General features: G+C 49.5%; 1 protein-coding gene across 1 annotated transcript; it reads left to right on the forward strand.

Moving 5' to 3' along the window:
- Nucleotides 1-26: 26 nt before the first annotated feature.
- On the forward strand, nt 27-19066 carry STK11IP (serine/threonine kinase 11 interacting protein; the record flags this gene model as incomplete). Its single annotated transcript, XM_010178912.1, has 24 exons — nt 27-230; nt 2337-2411; nt 2723-2818; nt 3747-3854; nt 4059-4130; nt 5097-5226; nt 5410-5513; nt 6151-6240; nt 7378-7419; nt 7926-8093; nt 8396-8477; nt 8583-8948; nt 9129-9319; nt 10190-10300; nt 11088-11283; nt 13267-13761; nt 15221-15336; nt 15519-15616; nt 15809-15987; nt 16239-16323; nt 16799-16881; nt 17620-17722; nt 18335-18602; nt 18926-19066. Coding segments are annotated over 24 exons (3603 nt in total), but the record flags the coding sequence as incomplete, so codon positions are not given.
- Between the last annotated feature and the right edge of the window lie 2797 nt (nt 19067-21863).

Here is a 21863-nt window from a genome sequence, read left to right on the forward strand (position 1 = left end):
CCCGGTCCGGCCTCCCCTTTTCTGCAGGGGACCTCGTCCTGGACGGCTCCAGCACCCTGACGCTGCTCACCCCCACCCTGCAGCACCTCACGCAAGTCTTCGAGCAGCACCTGGGCTCCCGCAACCAGAACCGGGGCTTCGTGGCCCTGCCCTCGCACCCCGCTGAGACCGCCGCCATCCTCCAGGCGCAGTTCCTCTTCGACGTCCTGCAGAAGACGCACTCCCTGAAGGTCCGTGCCTACCGTGGCCGGGACTGTGAGGGGCTGGGGTCCCCGCAAGGCCGACAGTGGAGGCGGCAGGCACAGCTGCCTGCTTCAGAGTGGCCTCCCTTGGTGCCATTGACCCCATCTTGTGTGCATGGGTCGAGTAGCTCTGGCAGGGCTGTTGCATGGAGTCACAGTTCAGTGTGACAGTGTGTAGTTACTTTACCTAGGATCAGCCATGCAACCCGGCAGAAAGTTTTTCAGAGTTAAAAACAGGGGTAGCAGGGGTTAATGATGTTCTGACCTTGGTCAGGTGTTGACATTGTTGGGAAGATGACTATTTCCTGAAATGCTTGAGCAATTCTGGCCATAGTTGGCAGCTGAGCACAGCTGAGTGCTCCCTGAGTGAAGATGGCTCTGCATGAGGCAGCAGAGCCAGAGTATTTGAGCAGAGCAGTTCCATGTCGTATGCACCCACTACTCTGAGACCTTCTGCTTCTCATTTCTGAGTTTTACGTGCCCCTGTCTGGGCACTGGTTCTGATTGATCTGTTTTGCAGTATGGGATACTGCTAGTAACGTGTCCTCATTCATTTTAAGAAGGCTGTAATAAAGAGAAAAGTACAGAGCTAGGGATTCTTCAGAGGGCTTTTTGGAAGGTGGGATGCATTATGAGGCTGCCCAGGATTGTATTTGGCACTGGGGCACTGCTGGGAGCATAGTACAGATGAAATGGGCCTGAGAGAGGAAGGGGAATTAGCAGTTGTTCTTAGGTTCCCACAGTGGTGCTCAGGAGGTGCTGTGTCTGAGCACTGCGACCTGTGATGTCTTTAAAAGTGTTTCCTGTATGAGACAGATTGGAGAGATGATCTGAATGTTGTTGAGAGGGTTTTATAGCAGTGTACTGAGTGTGAGATTGGAGTGGGGCCCAGAGCCTGTGGAGAAACACAGGTCCCCTGGCAGGAGGAGGCGGGGAGGGATGGGGCAGTTAGAAGGATGTTGTGGTGACTGCTTGTGTTAACCAAAAAACGGGCACTTTCTGTAACAAGCCTGCAAAAAAGGGGAAGTTACCCATTGTGGTGCAGTAACTGATCTGCTTGGAGAAATCAGTAATTTTATATCAGTCTGATGAGATTCTTAAGACAGTGGAGGGAGAGGAGACTGTCAGGAACTAGAGCAAGGATGGCATCTGAAATAAACTTTGCTAGAATAGATCATTGGAGCTTCCCAGTGCAAGCTTCTCCTACAAATGGTCCTGTTCAGCATGCTGCATTAGTGCTGGCAGCAGCAGGGCAGTGATTCATCACCACCGGGGCTGTAGCTGTGGAAGTGGTAGTGCTGATGAGGCCTTGGCTTGCCTGTTCTGTACCTGATGAGTCACTTCTGCGTGAACGTGGACGTAGCTGGCAGAGGTGGTCTCTCCAGTTGTATGCTGGTGTCTGCAGTGGGAGACTTAACTACTTGCTTATTATTATTATTGCTGCTTATGCACTGTCCATAGAAAGCAGAAGAATTTGGGTTTAATAAGCTCCTTTGTGGTACATGAACACAGCCAAACTGTCCTGTGGTGAAAGAGCCTGTGGCTGTTCTACAGAAAGCAAAGAGGAAGTTTGCAGGTACCTCAGTCTAATGCAAACAGTGTCTTGAGGACCAACTGCTTTCTATTGTATCTGCTTGTGATTTGCCTTATTTGGCCTGTTCTAGTGAAATGCACATGCACACCTCCCACCAGTGGGCTAGTTCAGCTCGGTTGCTTGATAAACATAGCTCCAGCAGTTAGGCTTGTCTTTATTTAGTAGATTTGTTAGTGGTGACTGATGAGGAATCCAGCTGTCAGACCTCCCTGTGGTTCTCAAAGTGGTGAAGCGACATGGGCAGGGAAGAAGAAACCTCTGTGGTCTAAGGAGCTCCGTGGTCTGGCAGACTGTGGTCCTGTGCTCACTAACATGCTTTTTGACCTCTGCTGGACGATGGGACCAGGAGGCAGCACCAACACCAGCATGGGGGGAGAGCCTGTTAGTGAGCATTGGAGCTGGAGAGGGGCCCTGTTCGAGTTGATACAGTCGTGCATCGGGAGGGCAGCATTGCAGCACAAATGGAGCTTGACATGAGACTTCTTTTCTCATTTCTCTAGCTCGTTCATGTTCCAAACTGTGTTTTGCAATCTGCTGTGAAGATCTTCCCATTCAAATCCCTCAGACATCTGGAAGTAAGTATAGGAGGCAAAACTGGCTTCGAGTCCTGCTGTTTGGCTTTTATTGACTTAGTTTTGGGGTTGCAGAATGCCTCTACTCCTGAAGACTGGGTAGGCTTTTGTGGCTTTCCTAGAAGGCTAAGTCGAAACTCTTGCGATGCTTGCTTGGGGTGAAGCTTGGATAAGAGCAGAGGCCAGAGTGTTAGGGTGGGAGGCTCCAGCAAGAAAATAAGAGATTACTTGCAGAGGTGGGCCTGGGATGGCAGCTGCTTTTACGCTGTAATATTCTGATGTATGTTGTCCTTACTTTCTCATCACTGGTACAGTTGAGATCCGTCCCTCCACACTGCCTCCGGGGTCTGCGATTTGTCTATTCTCAGCTGGAATCTCTAACCTGTTGCAAATGTATCAGTACGCTGGAGGTGAGTGTCTCTACACAGCTCATGGGGAAAATTCCAGGAGAAAGGCTGGCTTGACCCTATAGCCCTTCACATGGGGAAGACGTGGGAGACAATGTTAACCATCTTATCAATCCAAATTGTATATGGTTTTTTTCTCCCTTCCCCATTCTGGGGTCCTACTCCTCAAACAGTGTTGAAGCATCCCCTGGCTCGATACACGTGTGCTCTGTAGTTTCCTTTTTAGCTGCTTGAGAATTTCTGGCCCTGGCGAATATTCGTACCAGCTAGATCTGACTGGGCTGTGTCTCTGGCTGTTTCCATGTTCAAAGGCCTGCAGCTCATCACGGTTTATTTCATTGTACCTCAGTAGTCTTTAATTAGAGCTTGCTGTCAGAGGGAATGCTGTGCCCCAGTGTCTTATCTGCACTGGTGCCCAGCAGGTTTCTGAGATGCGATGGCAAGCTCCAGATGCAAAGAGCTGAGTAGCGTGGGCTGTGCTAGCCATGGCGCTCTGGGCTTCTGTCTGTGGCACAGAAGTGGCTGCCTGCTGGGGAGCAGAGGTTGCTGGGAGGGAGTGCTTTGAGAGCTTCTTCAAAGCACAGGTTGTTTGGCCAAGGCGTGTGTGTCTTACTTCTGTGCTTCTGCTTTGATAGAGGTCTGAAAAAGGTTTTGTAAGCATGAATCTTTAGTGTTCAGAGTCTACAAATTGTGACATGTTAGATTGACTATTGCCACTTGAATGTAGGAAGCAAAAGCATCTCCCCTGCTTTCTAAAAATCTAGCTGTGGAATTCCCACCGCTTCAAAATACCTGAATTAGTGACATAAAAGTCATTGCCACGCTAGCACAGTATGCTAGCCTTGTTCTAGACTGGCTGTTCTCATGTGTTCATCTGCTGTGACTGTAACACACTGTACTCACTGAAGAATGGCTTCTCACTTCTTCCTAGGAAATCATTTCAGCATGTGGTGGAGATCTGAGCTGTGCTCTCCCGTGGTTGGAATTGCAGACCGTGAACTTCAGCTATAACTCGATCACTGCCTTGGATGACTCACTGGTGAGTGGGGCATCCTTCCTGTGTGACTGAGAGGAAGAGAGATGATCACAGCCAAGAACTGGGTACTCCTCTACTGATGCTGCTAGGTCTCGGTGGGAGGGAGTGGGCAGTGTTAATTCTGCTGGCCTCTCCCAGCAGGACAGGGTTTCTGTGCTGCACTGGAGACATTTGTAGGATCTGATCTAGTATCTTTTTGTCCTTCAGCAATTACTGAATGCTCTGAGAGTCTTGGATTTGAGTCACAACAAGATCCAGGATTGCGAGCACTATTTAACGGTGAGTATCTTGGGTTGAACACCGGAGTTTCCTTGTGTGGAGAGGACACTGCTGAAGTGCTGTAATCGCTGTCCATGTGCTTGCTAGGTGAAGTACAACAAAAAAAAGAGTTGGAGACGTGGCCCAGCAGTCTTGTGATTTAGAGCTAGTGATTACAGCCTTGAAACTGTGGTCCTGTATGTGCAGCCCCTGCACCACTGGGGCAGAGAAGGCAGCGTTTCTCATCTGCTCTAGGACAGTCTAAGAAAGTTAGCTGTATGTCTCACTTGGCACTCTAGTGTGGAGTACACATACGTACAGCGTATGTACAGCAAATGTAATACTCGCTCCACTGTGGCCAAGACTTCACTGTAATATGTGCAGCAATTGGAAATTAAGTAGCCAGGCAGGGGGCTGTAGAGACTTGCTGTTTGGTTTGTGCAGGCTGCCAGTAGCATTTCCTTCGCACTCTCAGAAACCTCCTGTCAGTTATTTTAGAAAGGTGATAGTCCATCACAGTGCAATGTGTGTCTCTGGGGAACAACACTGAAATCCAGGCTGCTGGGCTAGATCTGCTTCTTTTAAGAGAAGCAATGAAACAGCTTTTCATGGAGTTGGTGTGGCTCACAGTATGTCATTCACCAGCATCTTTGGAAAGGTAAGAAAGGGCTTCTTTTGGTAGTTCAGTACTTTTGCTGAGGCAAGGGGTCCAGTCCCTTCCTGTGCTCCACTGATGTTGACGAGGAAGGAGAAAGCTGCTCCTAGCAAATTTTGTAGAGCAGTTTTGTCACGCTGAGTGCTCGTAGACGAACAACTCCAAGTGTGAATGTCAATGTTGTGCTGCAGAAATAGTCTTGAGAAACTCACTTGTTAGGTGAGGTTGCTGGGATGGACAGAATGGTAGGGGCTAGTGCCCTGACTTGAGTTCGGTCTCAGGCTTTGAGCTAAGGCACAAACTGATCCACTGCTGCTCTTCTCTCTGAACAGACCCTTTCAGAACTAGAATACCTCAATCTGGCTTATAACTTCCTGTTCAGGGTGCCAAACCTTGGCATCTTCAGCCGATCCAAGCTGGTGACTCTGATCCTCCGGAACAATGAACTTGACAGCATTAATGGTGAGCCCACAAGGGAGGAGCATTTCTGAGTTGAGGCCTTTCTCTCTTCCTCGAGGAGGAACAGATCTTGAAATCTTGGGCACAGCTATTTTCACTGGGATTCAATTTTGGGTGAGAGGGGTAGGTAGGAGGTTCCCAAGTTATAACTTTCAGCGTGCTGATGGCTTCTTGCTTTGTGTGCAGGGGTTGAACAGCTAGTGAATCTGCAGCACCTGGATGTGACCTATAACCTGCTGCTGGACCATGCCCAGTTGGCACCACTGTCCACTCTGCACTACCTAAAAAAAGTAAGCACAAAGCCCAGTAGGGTGGTAGGTTAGAGATGTCATGGTTAAGGGCTGCAAGCTGGAGACTGTGTGGCAAGAAGAGAGTTTTGAAAGATCATTTCAACTCTTGAACATTTAATTTTAATGTGGGAAGCTGATGGGGGAGCTTTGGAGAGGCAGCTGTATTTCAGCCTTCATTTTCAGTGACCCCTGCTCAAGCTAGCCTTTTTCCATATATTCACCCCCACCCCCTTGCTCCCCCTTTCCAATTTTAACACTGTCAAGTTCAGTAAAGATCTTCCCCTAATTCTGTTGTGGATTTGTGTGTTGAAAGAAGTCTGAAGGAGGATAACTCGAGTCGCTATAGTGCTTGTGAAGGAAGAGAGCCTGCAAAGGACTGTTCTCAACACTTCTCTGCATCAGTACTGAAAAAGTTCCTAGCGATTTAAGGTCATGAATAGGAAATACTTTGATTTCCTCCTATTTGCTGAACAAATTTAAAGAAGCATTGTAAAAGCTTTGTCCTCTCCTGGCTTGATCACTGTTCCACTGCAAGGATATTTCCTGAGGCGCAGAGAAAGCCTGGACCCTGTAGGCAGGTTAGATCGGGGTATAGGATATTGCTTCTAATAACAATTTCTTTATTTCCCCCACCCAGCTACATTTAGAGGGAAACCCATTATGGTTCCATCAAAACCACCGATCTGCAGCCCTTGTACATGTGTCTCCCAGGGCAGCCTCCTCCAATGTGAGTATTAGCCGTGTGCTTTCTGCCCCTGCTATTGGAGGTGTCGGCTGTTCCGACTTTCAGGGGCAAATGAAGGGAAAGGATTTCATAAACCTGAAAATGTATTCCAGTCATGTAACAGTGGTGATTGTTTTGTGGCTTGTTTTGGTTTGTTGGTTTTTTTTCAGGTAGAGTAAATTTTTCCTTAAGTTTTTATGTAGTCTGCTGGCCAGGGCAGAGTTGAATACTGATCTCAGGTTTGCAAGACCTCAGATCTCAATACGTCTTCACTGCCTACTTCATCAGCTTTGCTCATTGATGGTCCCAAAACTTTACTCTGTTCCTGCTAGATAGTGACTGTGTAGCTGGACTTGGCAAAGAAAGGTCTCACCATCTTGGCCCACCGTGACTAATTACATTACACTGTTCCAGTGCTCTGCTACCCTCACAGTAAAAAAGTTTTTCCTTATGTTTAAGTTGAGACTCCTGTGTTCCAGTTTGTGACCATTGCCCCTTGTCCTGTTGCCAGACACAACCAAGAAGAGTCTGATCCCATCCTCCTGACACCCATCCTTTAGACATTTATAAGTATCAGTCTCCTCCAGGCTAAACAGACCCAGCTCTCTCAGCCTTTCCTCATAAGGGAGATTTAACAAAGTAAACTTGCTTGCTAAGGGTCAGAGGTGTTCCAGAGCTGTTCTGCCCTGCGTATTAGTGGCAAATGAAAAAAAATTGTCTTCAAACTGCGTCTTGGAACAAGCATCCTCTGAGCTCAAGTTACTAGAAGCTAGGTAGACTCAGGCTAGAAGTAGGGTGCAAGCTTTGAGGTGAAAGTGGAGTACGTCTCAAAACATGTTGTTGCAGAATAATGTATTGTATCTCTTCTGTGAACTGTTTTGGATATTTCTGGGAGTCACAAAGTCCATAAACAGGAAAACCACAATGTTCCCTTCTGGCCTTATATGCTATTAGGTCAGGTAGCTACAACTAAAGGAGTGACGGATAAGCTGGAACAGGGTTGTTTCTGGTAGTCTTTGCAATTTTGTGCCAGGGATCTCAACCATAGGGTGGCCTGAAAGGGAATAGATGTCAGCAGATGTTGTCCTGAGCGTGTGCCAGCCAAATGGAATCTGACTGCAAATGGGTCTCTAATTGCAGTTCCTCTTGGATGGGGAGCCACTCTCTTCCTCAGACCTAATGGTAAGTACAGTTGCTGTAAACTGATCTTACTGGCTTTGGGAGTGGGAACTCTGACAGGTTTTTTATTGTCATGTGTCCCATTAAATGTGTATGGGCTGCCTTTACTCTTTGACGCAGTTGATTTTGGCTCAGTCCATGCTGATTCCTGGTAATTGTTGGGACCTGCCAGCGTAACTTATTCTGTCCTGTGTATCCTTGCAGAACTTGGGCCCTTGCCTGTTTCCTTTTCAAGTACTATCTGGTACTTGGCACTTGAATTACATGTCAGCAAAACAAACAGTTAGCAGTTTCTCATCTGCTGTTTTTAAGAAAGGCGGAGATGGAGTTAAATCAGAGTGGTTGTGATAAACAATCCGGTCAGCCTGGCAGGATCTGTTGTCGCTACTTTGACTGATGCGGTGAAAGTTTGAGGGGAGGGGCAGGGAAGTTGTCAGCCTGAGTTGTGGCTTGGCTACCTTGTCTCACCTTTGCACTCAGCAGGCAGCATTCTCTTCTTTTGGCTTTAGCACCTTCCAAGACTTGTGCAAAGCGTGTCACAGTCCATCCACACATCTACCTCAGAGAAGACCATACTGGACCGCAGTGCTCTGGACAGTTCCTGTGCTGCAGACTTCAGTGACAGTCAGTCCCCAGCAGAGAATGTGGCTGTCAGGCTCCCTCGGAAGAAAAACAAGGTCTGGGACCAAGAAAGCTTCTTAACCATGTAGCTGGCATGTTGGGTGAAGGGGCTGCCTTGGCATGAAAACCTTGTGTGATGGGATGTGGTCTCGTGGTGTTTCTGTGGTAGTGAGCCTCTATGCTGCTATGTGTTAGGAAGGGGCTACGCTTAACGTCAGCTGATACACTGTGACAAATGTTTAATGGTGTGCCTCTGCACTGTAACAGCTATGAACCCTTCAGCTTGGCAGAGCACCTTGTCAGATGTTGTTTTGGTTGTTCTGGTGCCTCCCAACTATTCTTACCCTGTTTGTTGCAGGGAAAAGTCAAAGTGCGGAGAGCGAGCATTTCAGAGCCCAGTGACACGGAACATGAGCCCCAGGCTTTACCTCTCTCTGTTGGTGAGGCTCGTCTTCTTCCTCAGTAACAGCAGCTAATTGCCCACGGTCAGAGGAGTGCTCTGGCGTGGTGACTGTTTTCGTACTTCCCAAGTTTTCTCTCTGCAGGCCTGGTCCTACAGCATCAGAAGGAGATGAAGCGCTTGGACAGCTTCAGAGATCGCTTTGGTGTTGACTGGCTGCAGTACAAGAGACACCTGGAGGAGCATGACCAAGTACCTGCCATCTGCCGTAGCCGTTCTGCAGATGAGATCGCAGGCAAGCCTGCTGCAATGGACTTGCAGAGTGAGAGCTCTGACCCAGAGCAAGGAAAACACCAAGTATCCCAGAAAGAATCATCTCCTCCTTTGGATGATACTGAGAAGAAGGAAGAGTCTGAAGCACAGCTGGATGAACCTGTGGAAGGAGAAGAGAGAGAAGAGGAGGCGGATGAGCTAATGCTGGGGGAGGAGGAGGAAGAGGAGAAGCCAGAAGGTAAACAGGTCCTTTCACTGCTGTGTTTGAGGCCTTGGGTGACAATAGAATGATGGATCAAATGTGATATCCCTGAAGCTTTATCATGCTGCCCAGTATTGTGGGAATTCTAAGGACTCGGGCCAAGCAGGCCTGAAGGCCTGCTGTGTGTACTGACCTGTACTGTGCCTTGTTTGACAGTGGACCTTTGCCAACCAGTGCTGGTGAGCCAAATAGAAGGTGAAGGGGACCCAGAGCCAGACTGGATCTTTCTGCGAGTCACAGCTAAGCATGTGATTGAGGTGGAACTGAAGGCTGCCAGAGTCCTCCGCAAGCTGGAGCTGAAATGCTTGCAGAAGGTGGAGACCTCTGAGATGAACTGGAAGAGGATGGTGAGTTCTGCCTCTGTGTGAGCCTTTGGCATCTTGCTCCTTGTGTGGCCCAGCATTCTGGATTTGGGCTCCTGTCAGAGTAGATTCCTAGCTCCTGCACAGCCTCATTGCACATCTCTTCCACCAAATACACATGTATCTAACAGTATCTGTATTGCTCAGAGTACCTGTGATAATACAGCAGGAGCCAGCACCAGTTCTGTTCCAAAGCTGGAGTTAAAAAGACAGTGGCTGGACTTGTTCCGGTGTGGAGGAATGAAAGACTCCTCAAGAGAAGCCTGAATGAAATGGAGATCTCCTTCGCATCCATTCCTCACTGAGCCTAGTGTGACGTTTAGAAAGCTACTGCTATCTCAGTGGGCAGTTTTCCATCCGCTCTGGGTGGATGCTTTAGCACTGCCAGCCCTATTTTGCTTTTGTGGTTCTTTAGAAAGGGAGATTGGAAATCTCTTTTCCCTTACGGTAGGATTTTAACATTCAGTATGTGCATGGACACGTTCGCAGGCTTCTCTGCTTTCCTGAAAAGCTCCAACTCATTTTTTCTTCCTGACTTTGTACCTCTTGAATGTTTGTGCCTTGATATTTTTCTGAAATACCTTTGTGAAAAGGCGTTTTGTTTGAGGTGCTTTATTCTGTGCCTTGAAACTTACTGTTGTCCCCAGCACTCATGAGCTCTATTTTTTTTAATTTTATTTATTTACTTATGCCCATTTTACCAGGCTCCTAAGTGCTATCGGCTGTGGAGGGCTACTCAAGGCTTCCTAAATTAAGTGCTTGTATGGCCACATTTCAGCCACTTGCAAACAAATGTAGTCTGTAGATTGGATGCTGCACCCTCTTTTTAGATCTTGTGTTTTATGTCTCCTACAGGACCTGGAGCAAGTTTTCCCTGTCCTCACATTGCACTTCAGCTACATTCGCAAGGACCGGCAGAAGCGCAAATACGTGGTGCTCGACGACTGCCCAGAGCAGTGTCTACAGGTAGGGAAGGCTACAGGGAGAAGCCTGGGTGGGGACAGTGTTGAATTCTTCCAGCCAGCACAGGGCCCCTCTTCTCAAAGCACATGCACATCTGCTGCCCTGTGGCTGTGTGTGTGGCTTGCACAGCAGGAGAAAGCCTGAGCTTACAAGTGACCTGTGGATGGCTCTGTGAGCATGGCCATGGGCAGTGGAGCTCCTGGAACGCAAAGAGTGCTCTCTAGAGGAAAGACTTGCAGTTTTCTGCCTCTTGGGGAGAAAAGTTAGTAGTCAAATTTGTGATCCTTGCTTGTTGTGCATGTGCAACCTAATGTTTCTGGGGTGCTGAGTGATGTGCTAGCCTGTACTGAGCCCTCTGGATGGTTGGGAGTGTCAATGCTATGGCAGCTCTGGTCTGCACAGCTGCTGTAGTGGCTCTGGTCTCAAATCCAAGTATTTTTGTCAAGGTACTGTTGTTTAAGTACGTTTAAAGAAGTTGTTACAGAGAAGGCACAAATGGATGGGACCTTTGAGACCAGAGTTCCAGGGAGAGCCTGTCATGTGTAGATACAAGGCACAGACCTGCAAAAACAAGTTCTCTTGGTCTTCTGCAGTGAAGCTCCGTGCTGTTGGCAAGGCTTGCACAGACTGGCTGTTATACTCTGTTAGCTAGGCAATGGCCCTGCACCCTTTGCACTCTGAAATGCTGTAATGAGGCATGTGAGGAAACCTGCTGATGTCAGAGCCTTGCTTTCATTAGGATGGTTCTAGTTGCCTGCTACCACTCTTTTCCCTGTGCTGCTACTTTCAGTGTGTCCTTGAAGTGCTGTCCCCAGCTCTTGAGGAAAATCGGCGAAATCAGGACCAGGAGAAGGGATCCACCAAGTTTCAGTGCCTGAAATGCAAGCAGGAGTTTTCACAGCCCCTGGCTCCCTGGCATCAAGGTTCCTATCCTTCAGAGGTTGGAGATGCCAGAATCCTGGAGACCCTCGTTGCCTCAGACCAAGGTAGGATGTAGTGCCCAGAAAAAGGTTGCTTGCTAATGCCCAGGCAGACTGCCAGAGTGGCATTGAATGTGCAGGAGAGGGTGTTGCCTTGGCTGTACTGGAATTAAAACCTGTTGTGTGATGTACTCTCATTTGGCCTACTTGGACTGGGGAGAGCCTGCCTGCCTTGTGCACTAGCAGGAATAAGCCACTGTTTTAAGGTTAAGCAAACAGCACTCCTGTTGTAGGTGGCTCGGGGTATGGGAGAACATAGGGGTGCTGGAAACTGCAGATGATCCTCAGAAATCTGAAATTTGGGAGAGGCCTTAAAGGTAGTGTGGTCTCTAGTCCTGTTGAAACTGTGGTCAGTTCTGCCACTAAGTTGCCACTAAGAGACTAATTTGTTCTAAAGAGCTTTTGCTAACAGAGGCTTCTGGGGAATGTTCTCCAGTATTTCAGGTAAAACTTTGGCTGTTAGACATCAGAAAAACAACTGGAACCCTAACCTAGGTCTCCCTGGCTGTCATCTTAAGCCTGCTCTTGCATCCCATATGGGGAATGATTTATTCCTTCCTTTGTATTTGAGAGTCGTTGTTCTCTCCCAGCACCTAGTCCTGTCTTATGTCCTCTAGACTGAATAAGCTCAACTCCCTAGATAATTTGCTTGTCAGTCATATCCCATACAATGCAGTTATTCTTGCTGGTCTCCTTTGTACTCTTTCCACATTTTTCTCTGAGTGTCTCAAACTAGATGCGGTATTTCAACTAAGGAATGGGTAGTGCTGAATAGGCAACTTCTGACTGCTGAGTTTTTCAAAGCTCAGTTTGTATTTGGAGTGGGGAGTGCCCAGCCTTAACTCAGAAGATGCTGCTTGCTTGATGAACTATCCTGGGATCTAAGAACTGTAGTGAAGGCAGGTGCTATCCTGTCTGCAGCACTTGCTTCCACCCTGGATCACTTTATCCCCCTCCACCAGGGTCGTGCAAGTCCCAAGATCCATCTGTGAGTCTGCTGTGGTGTGGGTGAAGCATCGGGGACTGGGGTGAGGAGGGATGAGGACAGCTGGGGAAGGGGCACGGCGTGCTTGTGATTTGGCTGGCTGGAGAATAAACCAAGCTGGGGATGGAGGTTGGACTGACTGTACTGTGTTCAGTTCTGGGCCCCTCACTATAAGAAGGATGTTGAGATTCTGGAGCGTGTTCAGAGAAGAGCCACAAGGATGGTGAGGGCTCTGGAGAACAAGCCTTATGAGGAGCGGCTGAGGGAACTGGGGTTGTTCAGTCTGGAGAAGAGAAGGCTGAGGGGAGACCTCATCACCACCTACAACTACCTCAAGGGAGGTTGTAGAGAGGAGGGTGCTGGTCTCTTCTCCCAGGTGATGGGGGATAGAACAAGGGGAAACGGCACCAAGCTGTGCCAAGGGAGGTTCAGGTTAGAGATAAGGAGGAAGTTCTTTACTGAGAGGGTCGTCAGAAGCTGGAACAGGCTGCCCAGGGAGGTGGTGGAGTCACCATCCCTGGATGTATTTAAAGAGCGGGTAGATGAGGTACTTAGGGATATGGTTTAGTGGGTAGACAGGAACGGTTGGACATGATGATCTCAGAGGTCTTTTCCAACCGAGCGATTCTGTGATTCTGTGACTGGTCTTGAGCCTGGGCTATGTGAGCACTTGTGGGCATGAAGTGGAGGAAAGGCATGAGCTGAAGCCCTGATGTAGTTTCACTTGCAACTACAGCACACACTGATTACTGTAGATCTGAACGGAGCTACTTCAGGTGGGTGGTGGCACTGACCCAGAATTTCTTGTTGGGGTCTTGCAAGGGGAGGGGTGTAGGATACGATTCTGAACAGAGTTGCTCAACAAGCTGCTCAAGTTGGACTATAACTATTGTCTGCTTTGAAAGGGCTGGTTTGTGGTTTGCAGAGTTAAAAAAGAAAAAAAAAAGTAATGTTGGGGGAGAGCTGTTCTGCTTTTTCTTTATCCCTGACAAAATCTTCCACAGATGCTACAGCAGCTGGTGAGCCCATAGCCTGTCCCAGTTGTTCCAGTGACCATGTGGTCATCCTGCCTTCAGAGGTGTGCTCCAGCACACCGGTGCCACCTGGCCCTGATAGCACGAGTGAGGACCTATCCGACTCTGTCCTGGAGGGAGGCAGCCAGCAGGAGGGCCCGGAGGAAGCAGGGGCCCTGGCCAGCGAGAGCGGGAAGTTCTACATCGGTGAGGAGGACAGCTCAGAGATGGATACCAGCAACAGCACCAGGACCCCAGAGCTGAGTGGCGAGCACAACGGCACCCTCCATTCCAGCTCCCGCAGTTCAGGTGGGGGCTGCGGGAGGAAGGAATTGGGCATGAAGAGCCAGCACCCATCCCTCAGCCACACAGACACCAACGGGGGCAGCTTGGTGGGGAGCTACCGTTACAGCGTTTCTCGTGGGCCCACTCCTTCCCAGCTCTCTCTGAACTCCGAATCCGAGGAAACCTGGAATCTCAGTCCCTGTGAGTATGTAGGGGTTGTGCACAGCTTGGTGCTGGGCTCTATCACTGGTGCTTGCAGGGTGCACTGCCCCCTGCTTAATGGGGAAGGGCCGTGAAGCATGAGCAGCAGTGAACGTGGTTCTTGTGAGCAGAGTTTTTCATTCCCCTCTCTGTTCAATCCGCATGCCTGAAGGTAGGGAAAAATGAGTCAGCTCCTAATCCCTGGTATTGCTCAGACTTTGAGTAATAGGGTCTTGTTCAGGGCGCTCTACTGCTCAGTTACAGACACGCTGGGTTCCTGTGGCACCAGTGAGCTGCCAGCTGGAGAACGGTATGCAAAATTTTTGTCTTTATTCTCTGACTTAAGTGTAGTGTGAGGCTGGTGTGCTTGTTGGAGACTCTGGTTAGTGGATCTACAGTTACCTGTGCTTTCCTCAGTGGTCTTTGTGAGCTTCAGATGACAAAGCCTGTCTGAAAGAGGACTGCATGCTGGCTGTGTGAGAGCTGTCATACAAGATAGCTGTTACTAGGAGGTCCACAAATGCTTTTTGTGAAGGGCCTTGGATTTCTGATATAGCAGACTGCCTTTGCTTGGGCATCAGCTTGTGATTTATGGAATAACTGAAGTTGGAAACGAGCTGTGAAGGTTGATCTGGTCCAGCCTACCAAGTGACTCTACTGCAACAGCAGTCTAGTCCTGATTTTCAAACCATCGGCTTCTTGATCTATAGAGATCTCCCCCAGCCTTTCAAGACTGCTGTGGCTCTGAAAAGGAGTTGGTATAGGACCAGTGTTTAGGATTGCCACGTTCAGTCTTATACACTTGAAGCGTAAGAAAGAAAACAGTCTTTTGTTCTGGGTCAAATCACAAGGTCCCAATTTAAAACTGAGCCCATGAAAAAGTTTCTGCTAGGGAGAAGTTGGTTAGTGCTTCTGGTGGAGAACAGGCTCCCGCTGGGAAGCGTGCACTCTCGGGCAGTATCATGGCTATTGTATAAATTATTTGGTCATACAATTGCATGACAAACCTAATTATGTTTTTAAGCAGTTTTATTGGTGTCTTCCTCAGTCCCCTTTAGCCTTACTACAGTCAAAGTCAGAGTTTAAAAACTTGACCTGAGCTGACATCAGCTGGAATGAGGAATGTCGTTTTGGCTTTGTGATAAAGAGCTGCCCTCCTGCTAAATCTGGCAGCAAAGCAGTGTCCTCCTGTGACTAAGCTGAGCATAGGTTGAAGATGGGTTAGATCAAAGCTTTGTCTATCTGAAAAAGCAAGTGTTGGAGTGATGGGAGTCCCTTTGTGTCTCCACATTGAGACCTGTGGCCTGAAAAGCCCTGGTTTTGGCCCTTTGTCTTGAGGAGACACTTGGTGGGAGCAGGCGTGCAGGGAGGTGGGACTGCTGCCCTGGTGCTAGTCTGCGTGCTTGGGCAGTGTCTGGTCAGTGGGCAGGGTACCAACCCTACCCTTTTCTCTCCTCAGCTGTAAATGGCATCCTGAACACGAGGGACTTCCGCTCTGTGGATCATCGCCTGAAGCTATACCTGGATATGGAGGTTTTTGAGGAGAACGCTGAGGAGTTCCAGTGCTTCCTCAAGGTGAGCCCCTGCAGCACCACTCCTACAGCTCCTTGGCTGTCCTTCAGCCACCCTGCAAGTTCTGCTCTGGGGTGGCATCCCAGAGACTGAGAGATGAAGGGAGCTGAAGTGTGTTTGAGTCAGTCCATGGGTGGGCTGGCAAGGAGCAGGCCGGTGCTGTGACCCACCTCTCTGTGCTCTAGGTGGTCCTGGTGAAGTTTGGCCAACAAGAAGAGTTCCTCTCAATCCTGGTTGCCTCTGATCTCAAGATTTATGTGCTGGAAGTCACTGGGGTTATCAGGTGAGGAGAATGGTGGCAAGTGAGACTCTGCAGCAAGGCTGTGAGTGCTGGGTAGTGTCAGCCTGTGCTAGCCTTAACCCTGGAGGTGTGGTGACAGGCAAAGGCTCTTCTGGTAACCCTCCTTGCTGCAATCTAATGTGGGAGAGGAGATGGGGCAGCCTGCTGCAGCTGAGAGCTGTGCTCTGTGATTAGGGGACAACCTGCAGACTGGCTAAAGAAGAATGACTCTCACTACCTGTCTGATATTTCCCATCTGGAAGTGGGACTCTGCCACCAGAGCTTGCGAATGGAGTTTGAGAACCCAAAAGCCTCCTACAGTCTGCTGATCCGGAACCGAAGCTGCTGTGACCAGTTCCTGCAGACCCTGACATGTAAGAGCAGAGCTGTAGCAGGGGTGGAGGGGGGAGGATTTGGGAGATTTGCTCTTGGAGAGCTACCAGGAGAGCTGTAGTTGGATGTGTGTTGTTAATTCACTTCTCACCAGCTCAGAAAAACACTGGGGGAGAACCTCACTGGCATCGTAACTTCCAATGCCTCTCTGTAGACTGGGGAACCATCCTTATGGTTATGTTACTGCCCTTGGGCTTGCAATAAAAGACATCTACCTTCTCCTTCTCTTTAGATCTCATGCAAGAGCTGCCTGCTAAGCACAGGAGTAAGGTGAAGGAAATCCCCACTGTGGAAATGAATCCACAACATCAGCTATGGTAAGAACAGCCTCTGAGGGCCTGGTATTTTGGATAAAGGATGTCTGCTTGTCCAGCAGTGCCTGGGGAGTGTAGTGCTCAAAACAGGCCAGCACAGGAAGAGACACCACTGGAGTGGCAGCCAGGCCTACATTAGAAGTTTAAGGCAGCTGGCTCAGGTGCCTGCTGCACAGGGGGTAAGCAGGCAAAGTGGTGTCATGAACTGAGCCAGGCTGGGCAACTCCAGCTCTCCTGGAGGAGCCTGTGCAGAATATAATGGAGGGAGGGAAAGGGGGAGGCATAGAGTTGCCTCCTCCCTTGCGAGAAGCAAGCTGGCAAGGTGGTGGGCAGAGTAACAGGAGAGAGAGGAATTTTGCAACACCTGGAAGAGGTGGGTCCTCCCGTCCTCCAGAGCACAGTGAACAGCAGCTAGCTCACCGCAAGCCTATACTGGAAACAGAGCGATTCCTTGACTGGCCTGCTGTTGTATCTCTAGGCCTCTGCTGGACTCCAGGACCACAGATTCTGCAGCTGCAAATGACACTTGTTTCTTCTACCTGCTGGCCTACCTGATCCAAGGTACAGGAGACCTCAGTGGCCAGGTGTCCCACACCTTGTGCTGTCTGTTTACACACTTCTGTCTCAGTGCACAGTCTGTGGGGACAGAGCTGGGCCATTGCAGCAGAGATGGGCTGGGGGCATGGGTGAGGGCTGAGACCTGCAGGATAACAGCATGCTTCTTCCCGTATATCCAGTGAGTCTTCCAGCCCTTTTTGATCTTGAAGTCCAGGCTCTAGGGAGCAGTTGGTCATGCCAGGTTTGCTGACAACTCAGAATGGCTTTTGAGAAGCTGGAAATTATGGAAGGGCTGGATCATTGCCCTGAGCTGAGGGAAAGCTGAGGAGTTATCCACACAGCTGGTTTGTGTAAGGAGCTGAAAGGTTCATCTGTTTGGGAAAACAGAAGCAGGTGTCTGGAACTTGAGACAGTAGGGCAGGAACAGCCTGCTGGAGTTCTGTCCCAAAGCTTACTGAGGGCCAAGTGTGCTAAACCTGGGATTTCAGTCTCCTGTAGACAATTCCAGTGTCTTCTTAGCTTGAGATGCTGAAAAAGTCAACCTAGCTGTTAACCCTAACCAATTTGTTACTGCTTTTGCATCCTCCTTCACCATTGGCCATTGGGAAGGTATGAGAGAAGGAGCATGAGAAGGAATCTGTGGGAAGGATGTTTATTGGTCTCCTCAAGCTGAACAAATAGCCTGTGAGAAGGAGAACTTAGTGTTTTATTCTTACTCTACAGTTTCTCTCTTTATTTCAGAGTATGGTGCCCCAAACTGGACACAGGTCCAGCTGAGGCTTCACTGCCAAGTAAACAGGACTAATAAACATCCTACTTCTGATATTCCTACTAATTCCCAAGAGTGACCTGGGACAAGGAAAGCAGCATGTTGCTGTAGCAGCTTGTGATCCCCGGTGATCTCAGCCAGTTCTGCCAGTGGTTCCCTATTCCTGTGCATCTGACTTATTCCCAAGTCCTAGTGTTTTTCTTTTGCATCCACTGAAATCAGCTGGATGATATTTGTGCTCCCTACAGTTCATCAAAACTACTTTGCTTCCTGCCATACTTATGACGCATCCTGTCTTGGTATTAAACTTTATAAGCGTGCTCTCTGTTCTAACCATCAGATATCTGCAGCCAGACGAATTCAGGCCAAAAAAGGCAGCCTTTTAGCTGGAGCTACTGACTTTTAACTAAAGAGCAGTAAAGTGTTGCTTAAGAGGTCAAAGGACCCAAGTGTTTTTCCTGCCTCACGTGAGGACATAGGCTGGACAAGGACTGCTGGGCAGTGGTCTTTCATGTGTGTGTGCTGGCAATGAGCTTGAATAAGCTGGTCAAGCCCAAACACATTTAGTTACTCTGGTCCCCCTCTTCAGTCAGGAAGCTGGATAAGGCTGTTCACCCACTTACTGTTGCTGGAAAGGATTTCCCTAGGGGACTCATGGAAAGCAAAGCTGGTTCTGTGGTGACTCAGGCTCTCAGCAAAGCCTCTCCTATTCCCTCATATCCTTTTAGGGGCATCTGCCTTCCCTGTGACCCTGCTGAGCACCCAAAGTATGCTGTTTCTGCTGGAGGAGAATCACCAGTGGCAGGTGCAGCCCTCCTTGGATGCAGACCATGAGGCAGAAACGCCTCCCAGGAGCAACATCCAGTTGAAGGAGAAGCAGCCGATCAGCAGTATTAGCAATGTCATAACCTATCGCCTCTGCCCGTGTGACATCAAGCTGATGCTTTACGATGAGGTAACCAGGAGGTGGTCATGGGGCACACAAGACGCTTGGGGCTGGGTTATGCTCAGATCCTGTTTCTGCCAAGAGTGTCCTGGGGCTGTCATCTCCCATCCTAACCTAGGGCCTTGCACCACAGAGGCAGGGGAGCACAGTGAATTGCTGCTGTACAGAAGTCATGCAGGGACACTTCCACGGCTGACAGTGGAGAGGGAGGAGGATGTAACTTGGAAATTGGGAGGAGCTGCAGCTGCACTGGGGAATAGCGGTTTGGGGCTGATCAGTGCCTTTGAGGTTAGGCCTTGCTCATCTGCATCCTTCTCTTTGCTCCCTCCCAGGTGCTGAAGGTAGAGAGCACTTGGCACATCCGCACGGAGTGCCCTGAGCTCCTGCTAGAGCTGGTGGAGTGGATCCGCGGGCCCTGGGAGGAGATGTTCTCGATCAAGCTCCGGAGGGCTGTGTACGAGGGACTGGAGTGAGCTTGCTGGCTGTAGGCTGGCGGAACTTGGAGTCAAGAGTGCTGCTGTCCTAGCAATGGTGCACAAGTGTCTCCCACTCCCATCTGATCTTGCTGTCCCATGGCCTTTGCTTTCTACTCTACTCTTGCTCCTGGTCCTTTTTTGGTGAGGAGGAGGGGAGCACATGATGGTCCAGACTGCAGTCACTCACTTGCACTGGGCTGGCCATGGAAGGAGGAGGTGGAGGGTTTTCCCTGGAATACTGCGAGCCAGGAGCACGTTTAGTGGGACATGTGGTGGTAGTAGGCAAACGGCAGGCCAGAATCAGTTGGGTGCTGTGGTCTTTGTAGCAGGTACATTTGCTGCCTTCCTGGCTGTCTCAGAACAGCTGCTGATTTTTTTTTTTTTTTTCTTTTCCTCCTCCTCTGTCTTGTCCACAGCTTCTCTAAAGCTGCCTGCTTCAAGCAGGAGCCTGATTGCACAAAGGGATGAGGCATGTTGTACTAGTTACCCCACAGAGAGCTGTTGCCCGCCTGCCTGGCAGGACACGGCTCAGTCTGCTGCTGTTGTCTTTCACTGTCACTGCGGAGGGAGGAGCTGCAAGGCACAGAAATGTGTTGCTCATCACTTAGGGGTCTGGACCCTGATGGGCACTGGCAGGTAAAAGTGAGGCTTAGGCTTTTCTGAGCAGTCCAAAAGCAAGAGTCTATTTTAACATGAGTTTTACTATTTTCTATTGTAATAAAAGCTTATATTTATTGAATTGTCGTGTTTTCCTCTTTCTGTCCGCTTGCCGCTGCTGTAATGTCTTTGTACGGTCTTGCTTTGCTGTGGCCTCAAGGGTTCCCCAACATTTCACAGGGCTCAAGCCTTTTCCTCTCCTGTTCAGGGTGGGTGCTGATGGGCTGCTACACTTAATCTCAACCTGCCTGGTTCCCAAGCAGGAGCCAAGGAGCAAAGACTAGACTGACAGCCGGTACTGGTTGTGGTGTTCTCCTGTGGCAGTTGCCTTCAGGCGAGCATCCTGTGGGCTTCCAGCCCCAGCAAGTTGCTTAGTGGCTGTGCAGGCCCTCAGAGGCATACCCCTCACAGGAGCTGTTGCTGCTGCAGCTGTGGAGGTACCTTCCCCCAGGCTCTTCCCTGTACCAGGCTTTACCTTCTCTCAACCTCTCCTGCACAGACTTAAATGCAGCTGGAAAAATGCTGCTGCCTGGCCTGGGCTTGCTGCCTCACAAGGTCTATGCACCTTGTTCAGTGAAGAGCAGTGGAGATGCTGTGTGTGGCCTTGCAATGCAGTGGGAGTTCCCTGTGAGGGTGAGCCTAAATGGACCTGTTACATTAAGGTGCTGCCAGGTGGGACCTGAGACCCCAAGCGAGGACTTTTCCTGATGGTTGCTTTTCCCAGAGCAATGTCTCTGTCTTGCTATGAGTTTCAGGGCAAGTTTTCCCACTGCTGAATGGTTAGTGACAAAACCTCTATTTTATGTCGAGGTGGTCTTGATTTATTCAAAGACATGTATTTGTCATTCAGTGACCTAATGCTTGTTTTCTTTCAATTGTGAGTACAGCAACTCTTTGCGACAGTCTCTACGACATCCAACCCTTCCACGTACCCAAAGTTGGTGTCTGTGTCTTTGGCTTCTTTCATCTAGAAAACAGCAGTGACTAGATCCTGCAGCATCTGGATAGATGAAAGTTTCCCTCCCCGCTCAAACCCAGCTATGCCATCCTCACAGCCTTAGGAGAGCAGGAAGTTCAGTTTCCATACTTTGTAGTGGTTGAAGGCCACCTCCCCGTGTGCTGTTGGGCCCTTTCTTGGAGTCACTGCACTGTTGGACTTTCTCCTGTCACTTCCAGAAGCAGCTGGGTTGCTGAAGGCCTGCAGTGGCCGATATTTTTATCTAACCTTCTATAGTCATGATTGACAAGATCTGTACTGTCTTGAGGCAGATGTCACAACGCATTCCACTTTCTCCCCTCTTCCTAAATGGGCATATGGCTGCTGCTCTCCATTCCTTTGGAGCAATCTCAGACCGCAAGCAGGAGTGAGCTCAGTGGAAGTGCTGCCAGCACCTACCACTTAGGGGGAAGGAGCCTGAGAGAGCTGAGCCAGTAAAGACAAGCAAGGGTTTTCTGTCTTCATCTTGCCATTTAAGGAGCTTATGTAAGTTCTGTCTTCATCTTCTATAGCTGGGTTTTTCACAAAGAGCAAGAGTCAGAATTGGAGTTACAGGACCAGCTCACTGATGCCTCTTCTGTGCAAGCTGATCCTCTTGAGAAAGCCCATCCCTAGACCTTGCTTTTTCCATCTTAGCTGAGCTGCACCTTTGCTCTGCCTGTGTCTGGGTATGTGTTGAGGAGCCTAACAAAGCACGGACTGCCAGAACCAAAGGTTTCAGTGGTGTGCCTGTCCGCAGCTCTTCTCACGCTCTTCACAGTCTTTACTGTGGGAGTGACTGCTTACTTGCTTCTCCTCCTTGCCATGTCCCTGCAGGTCTGTGCCCTCAGCTCAGCACTAGCCTCTTGGTCCCATTAAGATCTCCCTGCTCTTCTGCATTCCTCCTCCTGGCCACTTGCATAGGCTCCTGTCTCCTGCCTCTATGAAACACTTGCTTTGTTTTCCCCGAGGGTCTCATCCCGGTTGTTACCAGGTTAACCCCTTTGTGGTTAATCTGTGATCACAAATGCTTTGCTGTGGAGCTCCTCACACAAAGCAGAGTGATAGGATTAACTGGCCTCATTGCATCAGCTGGGTGTGTGCAAGGGCTTCCCTGACACGCTCCTCCACGCCAGCGCTGCAGGCAGCCCCAGCCGATGG

Source organism: Mesitornis unicolor, unplaced genomic scaffold (genome assembly GCF_000695765.1).
Source record: "Mesitornis unicolor isolate BGI_N332 unplaced genomic scaffold, ASM69576v1 scaffold48840, whole genome shotgun sequence".
In the NCBI taxonomy this organism is placed as follows: domain Eukaryota; kingdom Metazoa; phylum Chordata; class Aves; order Mesitornithiformes; family Mesitornithidae; genus Mesitornis; species Mesitornis unicolor.